At 44.6% G+C, this 18,615-nt stretch overlaps 1 protein-coding gene across 1 annotated transcript in view; it reads left to right on the forward strand.

The window, feature by feature from the left end:
• Window positions 1-18,615, forward strand: part of CACNA1H (calcium voltage-gated channel subunit alpha1 H) — a 126,933-nt gene that overhangs the window by 16,135 nt on the left and 92,183 nt on the right. Inside the window, exon 5 of the mRNA XM_055709680.1 lies at window positions 6,273-6,588. Coding sequence (XP_055565655.1) covers window positions 6,273-6,588 — 316 coding nt within the window. The remainder of the gene's footprint in view (window positions 1-6,272; window positions 6,589-18,615) is intronic.

Here is an 18,615-nt window from a genome sequence, read left to right on the forward strand (position 1 = left end):
ATTCGCTTCCAGGGAGAGCTGCCAAAGAGAACAGAAACAATAAAACCTTTACCCAGGGGATGCAGGGCTAATGTTAAGCTCTGGGTTTGGTTAGAAGTAAATAGAGTAGCATTCTGCAGGAAAGGGGGAGTGAGATTCTGGTGGTTTAGTTTTGTCTACTAAGTCCCAGTGGTGGTGTCTTCAGTCTAAAATAGTGTTTACCACCCCTTCGGCAGGCTGCAAGGGGCTGGAGGATGGACAGGCATGCTGTGCACCCAGCTTGGGGCTGAGCAGGTGATGGTCCTGGCTCAGATCTTCTTTACAGCCTTGTGAAGGGGAAGACCTGAGTTATTGGTGGGGATCACCTTGGTGGGGCTGTCAAACCTTCCCAGATGGGAATAGAACTGCTTGAAAGTGAGGGTGAGCATCTGAACACAATCCAGGGTGCCAGGCAAGGAAGGGTCATAACCCCAAAGCTTTTCTGGAGAAAAGGAAGTGTAAGCTTGCTCAGAGACTGGTGATTCAAATATATTTTATCTGCTGCATGCTTCTTTGCACACTCACTGCCAGCAGCTTTCTGGGCCATTCAACTTTACAGCAGGCATCAGATGGAAGAGTTGACTTTGATTTTGCCATCATTCTTCTTCCTGTTGAAATCTTTTCTTTTAAATCCCCCTTGAAAGTTGGCCGCTTCAAGTAAGGAAACTATTTTTAAATATAGTACATTCTGATAGAAATGTGGGGACTTCTTTGAGGTGCACTGAAAATACCTGCTTTCTCTCTCCCTTTGAAAATTGCACTGTTGCAATGCAGTATCATGCTGGAAGGAGGTTGTTTTATTAAGGACTCTCTTTGAGAGGTGACTTTGAAAGAATTACAGGCAGTTGCTGGGCTGTTGCAGTAGCAGGTTGGCAAACAATAAACTGGAGTGGGTCACTGCTGTTCAGGGCATGTGAGAAGCTGTCCCTGCCCAGCCAGCACTGGAGCCCAGAGCGGTGCTCCAGAGGGCCCTGGTGGCTCAGACACCTCTTTGCTTCCCCTGGCATTGCACAGCACTGGGGGACAGCAGCGCCAGGTTGGTCTCCACGGCTCTGTGAGCAAGTGCAGGAGATCCCTGGCAGTGGGAGCTGGAAGGGGAATTTCTCAAGGGCTTTTTGCGTGGTCTGGTCTGTGAGGAAGGCTTGGTATGCATGCATGGGAATAGCAAGCAAAGCCAGCAGCTTATCTGTAAGATCTCCAGGATGTGTATGCCCCACGAAGCCCTTCTGGCTCCCTCCTGCCATCATAAGCTGCTATCACCATAAATAAAGGAACTGGTCACCCCCAGCTTGTCTGGGTTCTTGCTGCTGGGTCTGCTCCTTACTTGTGTGTTGTTACGCAGAGTACCGTTTCCCCCCTCATGGAGCCTTTCGAGGAACTCAGTGGGTTAGAAGCAGGAGAGATGTGAAATGCTGTGTATTTATCTAATGCTGCAGGACAGTTATAATGTGAGTACTTCAGTCTTAATTAACTCCGTACCTGCTTGGCATTGTACTGCCTTTGGCTCCTTGGCTTTTGTAGAGCTGCGAGAAGGTGCAGACAGCCAAGGCAGACAGCTCTGAGTTTGTCTGAAAGGTACTTCTGAGTTCTGTTTAATTGCTCCTCCTGGCATCACTCTGTGCTGCAACGTTGGGTTGTCAGCAGGATTTCCTCCAGAGAGCAGCCTCTTCTTGGAGGGAATCGATCCTGCTTGGTGCTGAGTTTCTTCCACCTTTTCCCTTTCCTCCTCTGCTCCTCATACAGCTGTAGCAGGATTGTGTTCAGCACACACACACTGTACTCCAGTGGCTGTGGATGATGCCCTGCATGGGATGGTTGGGCTGGCAGGACTGAGCCTGGGGGAAGATGGAGCAGAGAATAATTGTTCGGCCTCCTTTGACAAGGGAGACAATGGACTTTCCTGCCCCACTGTTGTTCTTCCTGCACATGAACATGCCAAGGGACAGGGAAAGGAAAATACATTGTAAAGCTGCTGCAAGCCCAGAGAAAGATGTGCACTGGGCAGCTGGCTAAGAAAAGGGTGATAATCCTTTCTAATGTGATAACAAGATTCCTTCCAGGGCTTAGTTTCTCATGTCTTTGCCCCAGAGCACAAAGGTCTCATGATTTGTGGATTCATTACCATCAATAAGTTATTTGGACTATACCTGTTGGCAAGTAACAAGAAAGTCCGATCGGCCTTCACGTGGAGGTAGATGGTCTTGGCAGAGCAAATTGATTTATTTTGTGGATACTGGGGATTCCCTCATTCTGCAACAATTTCATTTTTCATCCTTGCTCTCCTTCCTTCTTTTCCCTTTTTGGTTTTACCAGAAAGGTCTTTAAGCAGAGGAACAAAGAGAAGGTCTTAAATTAGCAGTGCTTGCTGCCACTTGGTGTGTCCCTTCCCAACTGTACTTGGTGGTGGCAGAGCATCATGCATGTGTGGGTCCCTCCCAGCCAGCCAGGTGCTCGTGGTTACGCTGCACCTGGGGCAGACATGGAAGAAGGAAGGGTTTGAAAAGGGCTGTGCAGAAAGTGGCCCCATGTGACTGATTTTGGCCTGTCACAGGGAGGACTTTTAGTTTGTAAATTATTTTTGGGGGCAACTGCAAAAATGAGCAAGGCAGAAAAAAGGGAGGATAAGATCAGTTAGGCAGCAGCAAAAATAAATCAACCTTCATCCACTCTTTGCAGTCAAGCTGTGCTTTGTTTTCCTGGTTTTATTTTCCTCCCACAGCCACCAAAGTGTGTCGTTCTTTTGGTTCTCCAGACTGTGCCCGGATCTTCTCTACGCAGCTTATTAGATCACAGCCCAGGGCACTGTGTCTGCAGGCAGTATTTCTTCTTCAGCCCAAGGCTTCCTAAACAGTGACTCATGGGGAAACATGCAGCCTCTCAAATCTGTGTATGTGGCTTGTCAAGAGCCCTTCTAGTTGCAGTATGTCATGAACAGAGAACCATTGCGTGAGGGGGAGGTTGGTCCTGTAGGTTCCCGCAGCCTGGTTGCATTTCTACTCTCCAATGAAACTGGGTGCATGGGCTCCAGCAGAACTGTGGGCACACTGCACTCTGGCTAGCTGGGTCCCTGTCCAGCCTGCCTAGCTGGGGTGGGCGTATCTGGAAATCAGAGATCAGCTCTGGGGGCTGAAATAAAGATGATTAATCTGGAATAATGAATATGTGCCAGCGTCCTGCGGCTGGGAGGGCAGACAGATGCGGAGTCACGTGTGGCATTGAACGTTGTGTATATTGTGCCATGGTGGGAGAGGCAGCTCACAGGGGAGCTTGGGCATGAGGTCGGAGTGGAGCGTCGTGCTGGTGCATCAGCCATTCAGTCTGAGCACTTCTTCCATGGTCAGCATTCTTGGCACAGGCATGTGTGTGTCTGCATCTAAACATGAAACTGCTCCCAGGAAAGGAGCTTGTGCAGCCATAGCTGCTAATTACACAGTCATCCCTCCAGATGGTCCATCTCCCTCTGCAAGTCCGGCTTTGCTCTGGGTAGAATCCTAATTACACTGGCCCACAAGCTGTGGTGCGCTGAGCCTTCCTGTCCTGCCTGCTGCCAAAAGGTGTTTGTGATCAGGAGGTTTCTGCTGCTGGTGTTGTTTCCAGGGTGGTGAAGGAAATAAGTTTTTGCTGAGGTAGTTTCACCTGGCTCTAGAGCAGGTTTTCCTGGAAGATCAGTTGTAGTTTAAAAGAGTATGTCAGCGGAGTGGCACATCCAGATCAGGGAGCCTTGGTCAGCATTGTTTTAAGGGAAATGAGAAAGAGCAAGGGATGTTCCTGAGATCACACAGCGTTGCTGCAGGGGCTGAATGTTCAGTGTGTAGTTTCAGGGTTGCAGGTTACTGTCTGAGACTCACCTCTGTGGCTGTCTGTACTGCAAGGACCGGGGCTGGGCACTGAGCTGCCCAAACAAAGTTTCACATTTGCATGACTTGTCACACTGGGGATTTGAGAACTGCAAAGATCTGTTGAGCCTGAGCTGGAGGTCCAGGTGCTCTGATTAGACGGTACCAAATGAGACCTCTCCTGCCACCACCTTAGGGACTCAGAGTAGTTCTTTGACTGTAACCCACAAAATCCTGGTTTCAAGAGTGGCGAAGTCAGCCCTGGCAAAGCTGGGCGTACGCCAGAGTCCTGTGGCCATACTGCCTTGTGTATCAGGCAGTGCACAGCATAGTCCAGGCTTACTCTGGGGTTGTTAGACCCCTGTCGTCACCACCATTGATCCCGATGTCCTATTTGAAAGACTTCAGAGCTCCTGAGTACCTGCTGCTGAGTTCCTTGGGAGGAGGCTAGTGGGACACGCACCTATAGACTCTCCAGCCTGGAGGTTTCAGAGGCAAATGTCCTTCCTGGGCCTGGTGAGGCTGGCATGGTTCTGCCCTGGACTGCATTGTGTGTCGAGGTGCAGAGCCCTCCCAGAACCTCTGTGGGTGAGCAGGCTCAGGCAGGCCCTATGGCTGTAAGCAGAGATGTCCCAGGTGTGGTGAGGTCCCCAGCACATTTGAGGGTGCAGAGCATCTTTGCATCTGAACTAAGCCCCTCTCTGCATACTCACTGAGCCCAAAACAGAGCTGCCTCCCGCTTGTGAGTTAGAAGTCACTTCTCAGATGTCTCTTCTCCTCCTCCCTCTGTTTCTTCTCTCAAGTTCCCCAGCTGTCTCTGCCAAAATCTAGCACTCCCAGACTCATCCCCGTGCCTTGGTGTGTTTTAAGCCTTTGCAAGCCTTTGCAGTACCCCCCTCTGCGTGACAAACTCTGCAGGTTGTAGTATCTGATCTACTAGCAAACACTGTGCTAGGGTGACACTCAGCCTTTTCTTCAGCTTGTTTCATATGGAAATTTCCTCCAACTGAAACCAATTCGTGGGAGGGGAAGGACAAGGCTTTTAGGCAGTCTGGGAGGAAAAACATTTTTCAGGTTTTTCTTGCCTCTTGAATCTAAGGCATAGAAACCGGGAAGAAGATATTGCAGTTTTGTCTAGAAGTGTGGGTACACTGTGCAATGGGAGGGGAATAGCTGGTGAATACATTTAATTACCAGTGAACAATGCCCAATTCCTCTGATTAAATACACTTGCCTATTCCTGAAGCTGGATGAACCCTCAACACCCATCTCAAGTAATTCATTGATGGAGGAGAACCAAATTCCCTGGGAAAGCTGTTCAGGGTTAATTTCCCCTCAGCTCTGCCCTGCAGCAATTGTTCTCTCAAAGTGCAATAGCTGAGTGACTCCTGCTTGACTCAAGGGTTTCGGGGAGCAATTTCAAGCAATTGTATGGAATAACACTAGTTTGGTACTCATTAGAGCCAAATGTTGGATACGTTCAGAAACAGATAGAAATACAGCTGTCCTGGCTTGGAGAATTACCTGCTTATCTTCTACCCATATCTCACTTGGTCGTATAATTGTGTATTGTCTTTTCCCTTATCTCCTGACTGATTATATCGCATCTTAGATCCCTGCAGCTCTGAACACAGCAGATAAGGTCGGCTCTAGGACTTTGCACCTTCTCATTTTGAATAGTGCTTCAGCAGCGTGTCAGTGGGTCTCACTAATACTAATCAAACAGCATGAAAAGTCCCAGGCTCAGTTTGCTCGCTGATCTGCCCCAGAGCATAGCTTGGGAAAAGGCACATCCCTGCTATGCTGCAATTAGAGCACTTGCTTATCTTAGCTGTAACAGAGCCATAAACTTTATCCAGGCCAATTAAATCAGATATGCAGTAAGCATACAGTTCCCATTAATGTGAGCTCTTAGTTTTTCTTATGTAAGTACAGAAGGAATTTGAGGTAGCCTGTGGCTGGATCTCTCCTTGTTAGTTCAGCTCACTCATCACAGAGTCATGCTGAGGGGCAAATTTATTGGAAAGCTGCTTTGCCATCAGCTTTTCTGAAGCATGTTCTGAGCATGAGAAGGGCTATCTTAGAATCCTTAGATAGAAAGAAGTTCCCTAGATTTTTGGGACACACCTGGCCTGCTGGGATTTTTCTCTTGATACCCTCTCATTTCAACTTTCAGCTGCCTTGTTCACTTGGAAAAAAACTCAGGCTGATCTTTAACTGAAAGATCACTGGTGCCTTTCAGGATGCAAAAAGCTTTGTAGACAGAGGTAGGGGCTTGCTGTCCCCAGTCTGATGGGGCTGAAGGGCAAAGGAGAAATAACACACCCAAACCAGAAACAGAGACCAGTGCTTTTTAGCTGCTGCTGAAACAAGGGATGTATCATTTATTCTCATCCTTCTCTTTTTTTCCTCCTCCAGGACATACAACCTTACCTTCCTGCATCCGTACTACCGAACAGATGAAGCGGAGGAGAACCCGTTCATCTGCTCATCGCATCGTGAGAACGGCATGCAGAAATGCTCCAACATCCCAAACAGGAAGGAGTACAAGGTGGAGTGCACCTTGAGCATGGACTCCTACACCCCAAGTTTATACAACCCTGACTTCAGCAGCAGGAATGCCTGCATAAACTGGAACCAGTATTACAATGTATGCATGGCAGGGGATGTAAACCCACACAACGGAGCTATCAATTTTGATAATATTGGATATGCCTGGATAGCTATTTTTCAGGTAAGATTCTCATAAAGATTTTTCTGTTTCTTTTTGTTTTGTCATCTTTTGTTTGGAAAGATTTTGGTAGATGTGTCAGAGGAGAAAGGAATTCGCTTGCACCTGTGTGAAACTGCAATTAAAGACACAATGAGTAAATTAATCAGGCAATAAGCCGCACAAATGTTGCAAGAGAGCATCTGGAGAGAACAGCCATTTTTTCAGTGCATTTTGGAAGAGGGGGGAAAAGACTTCTTGAGGCAGACAAAAGTATGGCAAGGTCTAGCACTGCAAATCAGACCTGGATAAATCCCAGGGATTTTTGAGAGTTAGGATCTTTATTGCTGTGGAATCGGGAAATGGAAAGTGTTGATGAAGTCCTTAAGCTAGACTTAGTATCACTCTAAAATGCAGCAGCTAGCTCGATGGCTTGGTTTGGGCTTGATTCTAGAGTTACAGGGTTATACTGGGTAGTATGGTGTGCTGGAGGGAGGAAGAAGTCTGTTCCAGCTAGAATACCTGCAAAGAGACTACTCACATGGAATTTGAGTCCGTCTTGATCCACACCTATACAGGTTTTCGCTAGAGACCAAAGTGCTTCTAGCTCAGACTGGAGGAGCCTTTACAGGTGACAAAAACACTCCACCAACTGAAGTGCTTTCAAAGCATTTGTAGTTCTAGAACGCTGGATAACTGATCTACACAGTCCAAAGGCTATGGTCACTTAGGGCTAGCCTACGTTAAATTATCCATGTACTGTTTTCCATTTTTAATTTGCACTTTGTTTTTAATACAAATTTCTTTCTGCTTTTGGCTAGATGCCCTGTTTTATTTTGTCCTCCTGACGTGTAGGTGAAATCTATTCCTGAAAGAGAAGAAAATTCTCCTTTTAGTTTTGTTAATGATGAATAATTACCTATTCAGAGCTCTCGATTCCATTTATGAATTTGCTTCTAGTTTCCTATTATAATAGGAACTTAATAACTTCAGATTTTCATCTGGGAGTTGTAAAGAGGTGACTGCTTGCTCTGGGCATCTTGTCTGCTCTTGTGTTGTCGCAGTAGCATACCCCGAATCACACTGCTGCTGGTGTCAGAGGCTTAAAACCAAATCCAGAAGGGTTCAGACAGATCCCAAGTTTCTACTAGGCTGTGTTTTTTAAAATGCTTTGGTTCTTTCCTGGAATTAGTATGTCAAGAGAGGAGCTGCCATAGTAACTTTGAATATTTGTGACTGGTAGTGAGTGTTGAGTAAAGGAAAGAAGGAAATCAGAGCAAGAACAGTAGATAGACCTCCGGATGCACTTGCATTCTCCTTTTTCTGCTGTTGCATAGTCCTTTGACAGAGCTTGATGGATGTGCCCAGGAGGTCCTGTCTGGCTCCCACCACGGGGCAGCAATGTTCTTGCCAGAGAAAGGGCAGAGGGCAATGCATTGCAGAGTGCTTGTGCTAGTGCACTGAAAATGAGCGGGTGCTTCTCGAGAGGTTTTACTTCCAGAGCCTTTTTGCAGGCTGAAAGTTTTCATTTCGTGTTGGTATTTCATTTTCTCAGCCTGAAAATGTACAGTTTTAACCCAGGAAGAACACACCAGCCGCAGCAGAGGTTTCAACAGATTCCTTTGCGCAGAGCAGAGTGTCTGGCAAAGTTGGATATTGTATTCATAGATCATTTTGGCAGCTGCCAGGAGGTTTATGATTGGTTTTAGTGCTGCTTTGGCCATCCAAATGCTAAAGAGTATTTCTAGCCAAAACCTCTTCTTACATCTTTATTCCTTTTAGAAGGACTCACTTTTAGAAACTGAAAACAATGTAACTCCAGGTAAAGCAGCAGCAGCTGGGAGTAAGGTGCTTGCTTACCTTTGATATGGAAAGAGTAAATAATTACTGAAAGAGGTGGGGTGCTAAATCAAAACAATTGCTGTAAGCAGAGAACATTTAACAAATAAAGCTATTGAGTTGTGATCTCATTACATTTAATAGTTGAAGCTGTGTACCACCAGGTCAGCAGTTAGATGAGACTTAAAGTAAGTAGTGCAGAAAGTAGAACTGATGGTTTTAGTCACTCAGGAGCTTCCCTGTGAGTCAGTATTGAATTACTGGGCAGAAAGCACACTGCTTTATTCTGGATGAGACAAGTCCAATTGTCCTGATCCCTTCTGGGGATTAATGAATATGTGGTACTTTTCAAGAGTTATAATGGTGGACTGAACCTCAAGGTCTGGCAAGCCTCCAGTTTGCATAATGGCAATCTTAACACTCAGCTGGATAGAGCATCCCTCATGATTTATCCCAAATGAGTTGGAAATCTGGCATGGTTTAAGACCTGTCAGAAGGGAGGTTGGTGAAATGAGCCCCACAGGTGAGATTCGGAAGGAAGCTTCCAAGTGCAGTGACTGCAAGTCATACCCAAGAGTTTCCAAGGGCACAGTTTAATACTGTGCGGACTGCAAACAAACAAAACCAAAAGCAGACTTCAACAGGGAAATCTGAAGATCTCTACGCCAAAACATCCCTGCGAAGGGTGCACCAGGAGGCTGGCAGTACGGCCAAGTTCTTTCAGCTGCTGGAATTTGGATTTAAGCAGCCAAGCTGAAAGACATTTAACCTCATGGTAGTGATCCTTACTTGCAAGTAGAGCTGGCAGCAGGGCATACCAAACAGTGAAATGCATTGTTGACCTTCCAAGCAGAGTAAGTCAGAGGCATTGGACAGGAGAACCAACGTAGTGCAAATAAAAAAATCTTGAAGGAATAAAGATGATGGCTGCATCTAGTTGAAAGGATAATAATTCCTTATGTAATCCTGCAAATGATTCATGTTTTGATTCCCCTCATTTGTTGTGTAATAGGCTAATTCATGTATATATTTGTTACAAAGGCATGTTCAATGGCAAATTATGTGAACTAATTAGCTTATTACAGAATAAATGAAAGGAGATGGAACCTAAATTAACTGTGAGGTTTGGCATGATATTAAGATCCCTTTATTGCACATGAATTTCAGCCGCAACAATAAGAGCAGTAATTACAGGTATTGTTGTCACACTGCAAATGATGAATTACCCACCTAACCAAAGTCCAATTTAATTCGAATTACTGACAGTCTGAGTACAGCAACCAAAACACTGCCACCTTCCTAGCCATCAGTCTCAGTATAGCCAGGCCTGAATGCAGAAATCCTGTTAAAAGAGGTTTGGATGGCTGTTAAGGTGCACGGTTTGGGAAGAAGAGATAATTTAGGCTACTTTGCAAACCACAGAACATCGCTTGGATCATTTCATGTCTGACTTGCAGAAAAGTAAGACCTATACTAGCATGTTACATCAGGAGGCAATGCTTTTGGCAAAACCAGTGAGGCAAATTTGAAGGAGCTATAGCCATCAGCTAGGCAGAACCAAGATGAAATCAAGGGAACAAGGTGTTCCTCTGTGCCTCCTTCCAGGATATAGTTGTAAGGACTGAACGCTGAGAGCAAATGTATGGGAAAAATTACATGGACATTTCACAAAAAGTCTATCAAATAAGAGATATTTCTCTGGCAGTTCAGAGGAGCTATGACGCTGCTGGTGTGGCTGAGTTACCTTTTCTATGGCCTCTTCATGTTTGTTTCAGAAGCAGTTGCATTTCCTAAGGGGCTTCCTTAATGAAGGACCCTCTTGAAATTCATACTTGGGTACAGCTCTCAGATTCACGATTCTGTTTCTGGCTTATGTTGTTCTGAGTGCCTATTGCTTCTACAAGGTTTTGCTTAAGAAGACATCTCAGTTAACAAGTTAATCAAGTCATACAAGTAACACATCTCTGGCCCATCATCAGAAGGCCCTAGCGAGGGAATTCTCAGAGGAGACTGCTTAGCATTCAGCACCCCCCTTGCTGCTGTCAAGAAAAAAAAGAAAAGCCTGGCTGTGTTCACAAGAGCTGAAGACAGCCCAGCAGGCACACGACATGATAAGAATGCCCAAGAAAGGAAAAGCTGAATCACCTTTTGAAGAAAGATGTCTGGAAATAGAGCAGCATTAAAGGAACTGTCAGCAGAAGCAAGAGTTCAAGGTGTTGTCTTGATAGGGTGCTTAGGTGGAGAACCTCTTTGCACCTGGTCTCACCAAAGCTAGGAGTATGTTACAGCCACCAAGGTGGATGACCAGCTCAGGAGAGAGAACCAGCTTGGGGTGGGAAAGTAGGGGAACTGATGCACGCACTTCTTCCTTCATTTGTCCTTCTGCAGACACTTTACTCCTAAAGCAATGGCAGGCTGCCTGAGCAGGTGCAGCAGTTGGCAGTGGCAGCCGTGTGCTGCAGGCCACCTGCTGAAATAGCCCTTTTGTTTGGATGTGAAGTTACCTCTTCTGTGCTCTAGCTTGTCAAAAAAAAAAAAAACTGGGAGCTTGTGTAAGCTCTCTCAATCCAATCATGGATTTATTCATTTTTGACCCTGTGCTATGTGCTGATGAGGAGCTTGTTTTGTCTCCGTGTTGCTGACTCTGCTTCTGCCAGGATCTGCACCCCTCCTAGCTGTGCCTGTGGCTGGGCCAGCTGAGAAGGTACAGGGACTGGGGGAAGATGTCATGTTTGGAAAGGGGAAGGTTCATTTGTCTCATTTCACTATTGTTTGATGCCCTGATCTGTTCCACAGCCATTGCCCGCTTCACATTGTTTCAGGCTCTGTCCATCACGATTTAAATCCTTCCCTGAGGATTACTCCCCTGCCTGGAAATCTTTCAGCTAAATCTGTAATGGGAACTATATCTTCCATTCAAATTAAAGGAAAAAATTACATGCACTTCAATGTGTTTCTGCTATGGCCAAGTGCAAGAATGAGCTTGGAGTCCCTCCTCATCTATACTGTCACTCAGTCAAGAAAAGATGTCGTGTGGGGAGACAAGACCTGAAGCTCTACCATTTCTTTCCTTTAGAGTAAGCACAAACCTCTGCTCTGGAACCTACTGGCAGGACAGAATTGGCGGGGTCATTCTTCTTGTTTCTACTTGCACATCTTCCTTTTAGCTGGGCTGTAACTCAGATGGATATTTATAGGGACCTTTGTGGGGACCTGTTTTTCTTGCTTAGTTGCTTGGGACCCCAGGGTAGCTCAGCCAAGTTCCTTACAAAATGACAACTCAGGAATGGTTACTCCAGTGTCTCAAAAGTATTGTATGTAAGATGCCACTAATATTCTTGCTTGCCTGTCTGCTGCAACCTCTGTTCTTCTGCTTCCAGTAGTCTTAAATGTTTTTGGGGAACAGCCAAAAGGCATGCTGAAGCAGAAAGAAGTGAAAGAGCCTGAGGCTTTCAACTGCAATTTTATTTATGCATGCAATGTAGTTTTGTGGGCCATGTTTTTTAGAAGCAGCTGTCACACTGGGTGCCCAGTGTTTTCAGAGTTCATTGAGTAGATAATTTTTTGGCCAAAAGGACTTTTTTTGTTAAATGGTTCATTCTTTAAATTGGAGATACATGTCAACAATGCTTATCTGTGCTGAATTTGGCAAGAAAAGAGTTCTAAGCTTTTAATTTCCACTGCTTCAAGATGATGCTTTGTCACTAGACTTGAATCTGTTTTGGATCACCAAAAATATTTCACTGGAAATGATGGGGTATGAGTTTTGTTGGTGTTGCTTTTTTTAATTTGGCTGGCGAAATAAACATAATTTTCAGCATTTGAAGAGCTTTCATGCTGAATACCAAATCTAAAAATATCCAGCCCCTTTAAAGCACCTCAGAGTGTGCTTCCAAGAGGATTAGTTGCTTTTGAAAAATCTTCTTCATTTTGAAGGTTAGAAGGAATTGTCCCATACTGCATAAGTCAGAGAGGCCATCCTGATGCCAGGGCCTGCTAACCTATGGGAGGTATTGGAGGGACCCAGCATGGCACAGAAACCTACCGCAACCTCTGTAGTTTTGGAAGGGTTTCATCCTACCTCAATCTTAGATTCTTGTGTTCAGAGTAGAAAGAGGAGTGCCTGCAGCAAGCCATGGCCTGATCTGGAGTCCAGTTAGGTGATGAAAAGGCTACTGGTCTTGAGGTACATCAAACACAGTTCTTACAGGGAAATCTTAATTTTGTTTTATTGCCCCAAACCTGCTCCATGATCAGTTGCTGCTGTTGCACCTTGCACTGTGAGTTGTAGATAGCCTAGGGGAGACTTGAAAGGTTCAGCTCCATTACCCTGACGTCCCGACACAACTCTCTCCAGACTGCATTGAGTTGGCAGACCCATCCAGGCGAAAGAGACACCCCGCACAGTCTGATTAGTGTGAATGGAAAAAGCTTAGACACTGGGACACCTGAAATGTGCTTTGTGTCATTGTCCTGCACAGAGGGCTGGTTGTGCTTGAAGCTATACATCCTTTGTCCCTAATAGTCTCTAATATAATTTGAAATATACAAATAACAAAAGTCCTTGCTTTTTGCATTTGGCCCAGTACCCTAAACCACTGCTGTGTTCCAGACAGTGGTGTCTGGAGAAGCGCTGTCATTCATATAATTGCTGGTACAATGGTACACTCATCTGTAAACAAGGATCTCAGTCTGGCTTTGTTTCCCTTCTCCTCATTGCAGACTCTTCATCTTTCAGCCTTGCTCTGATATAAAACTGATTTATGGCACTTTCTATGATAATGGACTCATTATTGCTGAAGTTAAATAAGTTCCCTGTGCATAAGATACTTTACACAAACAATGAAGACAGGATAATTATCACAGTAAATCAAACCTCATGAATATGGACTGAGCTGTGATTTGTTATAAGCAGCAGTGCTCTGAAATCAGTGATGTTTTGCTATCAGATGAGGATTTTACATTATTTAGTGTGAAACAGAGACAGCTACTCACCTTCCTTTTGTAGCAGAAGTTTTTGTGCCATTTTTAAGCCTGTAGATTGACTTCCGTGAGGTTTTGGGCCACCAATAACAGGGATGTGTTTGACTTCATTGCACGCTGGCTGCACTCTGTTTTTCAAGGTTCACTGTGAACTAGTAACACTGACCAGATATCTCATTTCTGTGGAACAAATTTGAGAGGTCACAAATGTAAGACATGCAAGGTTGCACAGTTTACCTTCTTCTGTTTTGCTGGGCCGCTTTTCAGAGCAGATGCATGGTTTGCAAGATTCAATTTATAAAGAAATGGCTAAAGTCACTTTGGAAAGTAAGCAGGTCCTCAAAGTGAAAGGAAAAGCATCTGTTCAAAGGACATTCCTTACTCACTATAATAAAACCTGGTTTTTTGACCACAGAGGTTACTTAACGCTACGTGTCATGAGGAAATAATTAAAATTGGAAGTTGACTTTAAAAATAGTGATTTGATTAGCTGCCAAGCACTCTGTATATGGAAAAGGAATACTCCATTATTCACTGGTCAGTGCTTGCTAGCCAAATCAATATGCCCAGGAGGGCAGAATACATAGATAAGAGCAATGAATAGTGAAGGCCTTATAAAGCTTACTGAGACCATCATAGTAATTAATAGCTCTCAATTTATATCATTGGATCTTGTCTTGATAAGGTTTATAAAAAAAAAACAAACAAAAAACCAAAAAAAACCCCACCACACAACAAACTTGCAACAGGGCCAAGGAAATGATGAGATAAATAAATAAAACCAAATAATCGTGGCAGTCCTCAGAGCTGCTGTTTGGTTCACTATAACTGATTTTGATGCAGATAATGCCCCTCTTGTCCCCAAAGGACCCAGTTTAGGCCAAAGAAAAGGTGGCTGAGTGCAAGCTACAGATGTCAATTAAGATGAACACTTCAAATGATTTGGAAACACGGGTTTCTCTGTATCTCTGTGTGTCCTGCTTTGGCCAGGCGCTGAGCTGGACAAGCACCTGCAATTCTGAACTCAGCCACCAAGGAAATGTCTGTTTCTCAAAGCTATGCTTTATAGGGCTTTTGATCAAAGTGTGAGATTTTGGTTCTCATACTTAGGGAGACTGTCTCTACAAATGAAGTTTGTTGAAGTAATCACAGAAGTAAAATATTGCCATGAGAAAGATCAGGCTGCAAAGCAAGGCTGCGGTTTTGTATGCTGTGCGTTCTGTTCTTATAATCTTTCCAGCTTCACTTCACACAGTAATTTTCCAAACTTTCCTCGATTGATTAGAGGCACCTCAAGGTTGATTTCTATCTGCAACAGTCCATCTGGCACTAGCCATTAGTGCTTTCTAATACACAGAAAGTAATTCAATGTTTGACTTTGCTAATTAAAGTAGTTTGGGTTGCAGTTTGGGTGTTGGGTTTTTCCCCCCAGGTGATTCTTTTTTTTGTTTTCTTAACTGACACTAAAGCAAAAAATAACCTGCTCTTGAATGGATTATAGCCAAGAACTTGCAAAAATTTTGGCAGAGCTCAAAGACAAGAATTTTTATGATGAAAACTTCTTGACATAATAAAAGAAACTGTTCTGCAGAGACCTCTGAAGTGACCCCAGAAAAAATAATGTAAACCTCCTTTCTCCCTGGGAACAATGAGGAGGTCTGAGTTAATTTTAATCTACATCTCCCTTGTGACTTTCACTCTGGAGTTTTAGATTGACTAAAGACCTGATTCTGTCCCGATTATGCTACCATAAATCAGATGAGCATCTTTGTTACAACTGATGAAATTACTGTGGCGTGAAAAAAACAGGAGGATCAGAATCACAGGACAGAAGACATTAAAAAAAAATAAAAATCTGATTGTCCACTCTCATACCGCTCATATTAATATGGGGACCAGGGAGTGCCTAACTGGGGACTGCATGAATGGTGTCTAAGCCAAAGATCAATGAAATAAAAATCTGTCTTCATGTTCACCTCAGTGAGCTTTCTGTTAAATTCTTGTAGTGATGGGAGAGAAGATTAGGCAGAAGACTCAGGGCTTTAGTACGTGGCCTCATAGGTATTAAAGGGAGACAAATGATTTATCACACCCTTGCCTGTGCCATGTAAGAGGTAAAAAACTGAATGAGCAGGCAAGGAGAATCATACTGAGCATCATACAGGATCTTTGTTGGGCCGGAGGACAGCTTTGTCCTCTGCCCAGAGTCTCAGTCATTTGAAGACAAAATCATTTCCCCATGCAAAGGGGGCAGTCTCCTTTCCCGTTGGGTCTGCAGCATGTGATTACAGTTGGCAGCACCCTCCAGGACAACCCTGCCAATCATCTTAATTGAATCTTTCAGCTATTTCCCTGCAGCTGCCAATTTTAGTGTGCCACGTATCTTGCGCATCTTTTTCATCAGAGCAGAATTAGGAAACTTGTTTCTTGCGGTCTTATCTCTGTCGATAAATAATTGTATGTTGCATTTTTGGAAGCTTTGAACTGGTATGTTTGGAGAAACTGTTTAATATGTCTGTCTGTGAACAACCATGGCTTGAACAGAATTTAATTACTGAGACTGGATTGCTGAGATTGGAAAGCAGAAGAAAGGTGCTCCAGGTCCTTGGAAGACATCTATAAAGGGCTTGGAGGGCCAAATGTTGGAGCTGCAGTCAACTGTGTTAATCAGATTGGAAAGTGAAGAGAGGAGGAAGTCATTTCTGCTTAGCACAGTAGGTGATATTGCATTCAGGGTGCCCCAAGGGAGGAACAGCAGGCAAAGCAATGCTGAAAAAATATATCCGTGTTCTTGGGAGAATAGCGAGAATTGCTAGTTTTCCCTCTGAGCTCATCTGGTCTGAGCGTAAGTGTATAGGATCAAACCGTGCATTGCAGCAGTAAACCTTGCACCAGTGCAGATGCCTTTGACTTGGTTCCAAAAAGAGTAAAAGAGTTTAGTTTGTGCTGTGTAGACCAGATGTTGGCAAATTCAAATGGTCTGGTTCCCATTTACACCAAGGCATTGCTGGGGATATGCGGTGAGCTCTTGGAGTAGGTAAAAACGTACTCCTAAAGTCATTTGGAGCACTGTAAAGGACAGCAGGCAAGAAGTCCACAGCATGGCAAGAATCAGGCTGTAATGGTCACTGACACTGTTTCAGTCCAGACAGGTAGCTATGTATGTGTATCGTCCTGCATTTCTCTAGAGCTATTTGATTGAAAAAAGAAGACAGAGGCCTGTAAGCACACTCTCTTACAGGATTGCTAGCGCTGTCTAATCCTCGGCAGCTCAGGAACCCTTCCCCTAGGTACTGCTGCATTTATACTGGGTGAGGAGTCCAAGAATGAATCCATAAAACATCAAACAGGAGAACAAAAGCCCAGCAGTCTGTTTATCCCTCCTGTATCCCTTTGGTTTACAAGTGAGTAGTAAATAATGCAAATTCTAATTACATCTTAAATATTCTGAGAGACAGATGAGCATTTTCAGCCCTCCAGAGGAGAAATGTGGTGTGTTGATTGATTCTTGCTGAAAGTGCTGTCTAGCATGCAAGAAAAATACCTCTATAAATATTGGTTGGCCCTCATTCTTGTCTCAGCAGCTGTTTCCCAGGTGGGGAGCTGGCAGTGCCTGCCAGAAGCCCAACAGCAGCCCTCAGGTAACTCCTTCTGTAAAGAGGGCTATGTGTTCAATCGTTTTAATACCTTTGATTTGAGAATTGTCAGCCAAATGCAAATTTGATGAAGAGATGTATCCAATACATTTGGAGTCCCTGGGTTCATTTTTCAGACCCAAGTGTAAATGGATGGAGTACCTGCTGTGGCAGCCTGACTCTGAAGTGCCCATCCAAATAGAGGGTAAGGAAGGGAGGGAACCTGGAACAGCACAAAGGAGTCTATTTCTTGGGTAGTTGGCAGTGATGTGGTTTAGCCTTGTGTCACCTCCTAACTCGATCCCTCTACCTTCCCCATGAACCTACACAGGCATTGAGTGCAAGAGATGATCTGTTGCCGCAGTGCACAACCTACACAGGCAAGGGATGTGGCCGAAAAGAACTCTGTGCTCTATAAATGTTTCAACCGTGTTAAAGGAAAGGCAGAAAAGGGCAATTCCAGTTTGATTGCTTGTCCGTTTCACACTGCTGAACAGGCTGATTACTGCCTGGGTCTGCCCAGGCAGCTTAACCCCTTCTCAGACTCCAGGGTGAATGAGAGCACTTGCATCCACACCAAAAAAATGGGTCTCTTGCTGAAGACTTTCTACCACAGATTGATATCTGGGGTTCAGGCTGACCAAAAGGATTTTTTGGTTTTGTTAAACCCATGCCCCTGGAACCATAACGTTGCTGTCTGATACCTGTATGTTGCTAACCAGCGGTGAGTATGCGATATGAAAGAGTATCTAAGGCATGTGATGAGGAACAGGAGAGGTGGGTGCAGTTTGTGTGAATGCAGCCAGCATGTCATCAGACCTGATGGCTTAAAGTCTTTAGCGGTGCTGACAGAGTAGAACAGCTGCAGGGACAATTTCTACCTGCTCCTTGGCAGATCATGTTTATTGGTTTTAGTGTGGAGATGTATTTGCTGGCTGCTTCTCACTCAGCTGCGTGGTGGGTGTTAAGTTATGCGTGCTTCAACATGGGAGGTGGGTTTGAAAACTTGCTGGTAAGACGTCACCATGTTTGACTTAGGGTGAGAGGAATCAAGAGTAGGCAGTGTTCCTCTTCCAGCACCCCTAAGCTGATGCAAGGTGCTCTTGACAGTCTTAGGGAAACTGAGTACTGATGATTGCAAGTACAGCAATGCTTTTCCCCTTGCAGACGTGGTCATATACCAAAGATCCGTATCTAGGAGCTTTTTCCAGCTCCTTGAGTAAAAAAAACAGGAGAAAAGTGGCAAGGATTCATGCCTGACTTCCCTGCAAGTGTTTTGCCCTGATGCTCCAGCTATGCCAAGGACATTGTTTTATTCACTGTCTCAACAACAAGTGCTTTATGGATCGGCTTTTCTGTACACACCATACAGAAAGTCCTCTACACTGATAAGGGTTGATCCTTTTCTTGTTCACGACAAGCTGATTCACAGTTCCTTCACTGCAAAGATGGTTTAAATCAGGAATGATGCCACTGAAATTGGAGGCAGGCAGCAGTTCTGGGTTTATGCTAGGACCACCGAGGCTCACATTTGGCATATATAGAGTACGTCAGTGCAAGTAAATTCAGACTGGATCTTTGATTTTGATTGAAA

This window comes from Falco cherrug, chromosome 4 (assembly GCF_023634085.1).
Source record: "Falco cherrug isolate bFalChe1 chromosome 4, bFalChe1.pri, whole genome shotgun sequence".
Lineage (NCBI taxonomy): Eukaryota > Metazoa > Chordata > Aves > Falconiformes > Falconidae > Falco > Falco cherrug.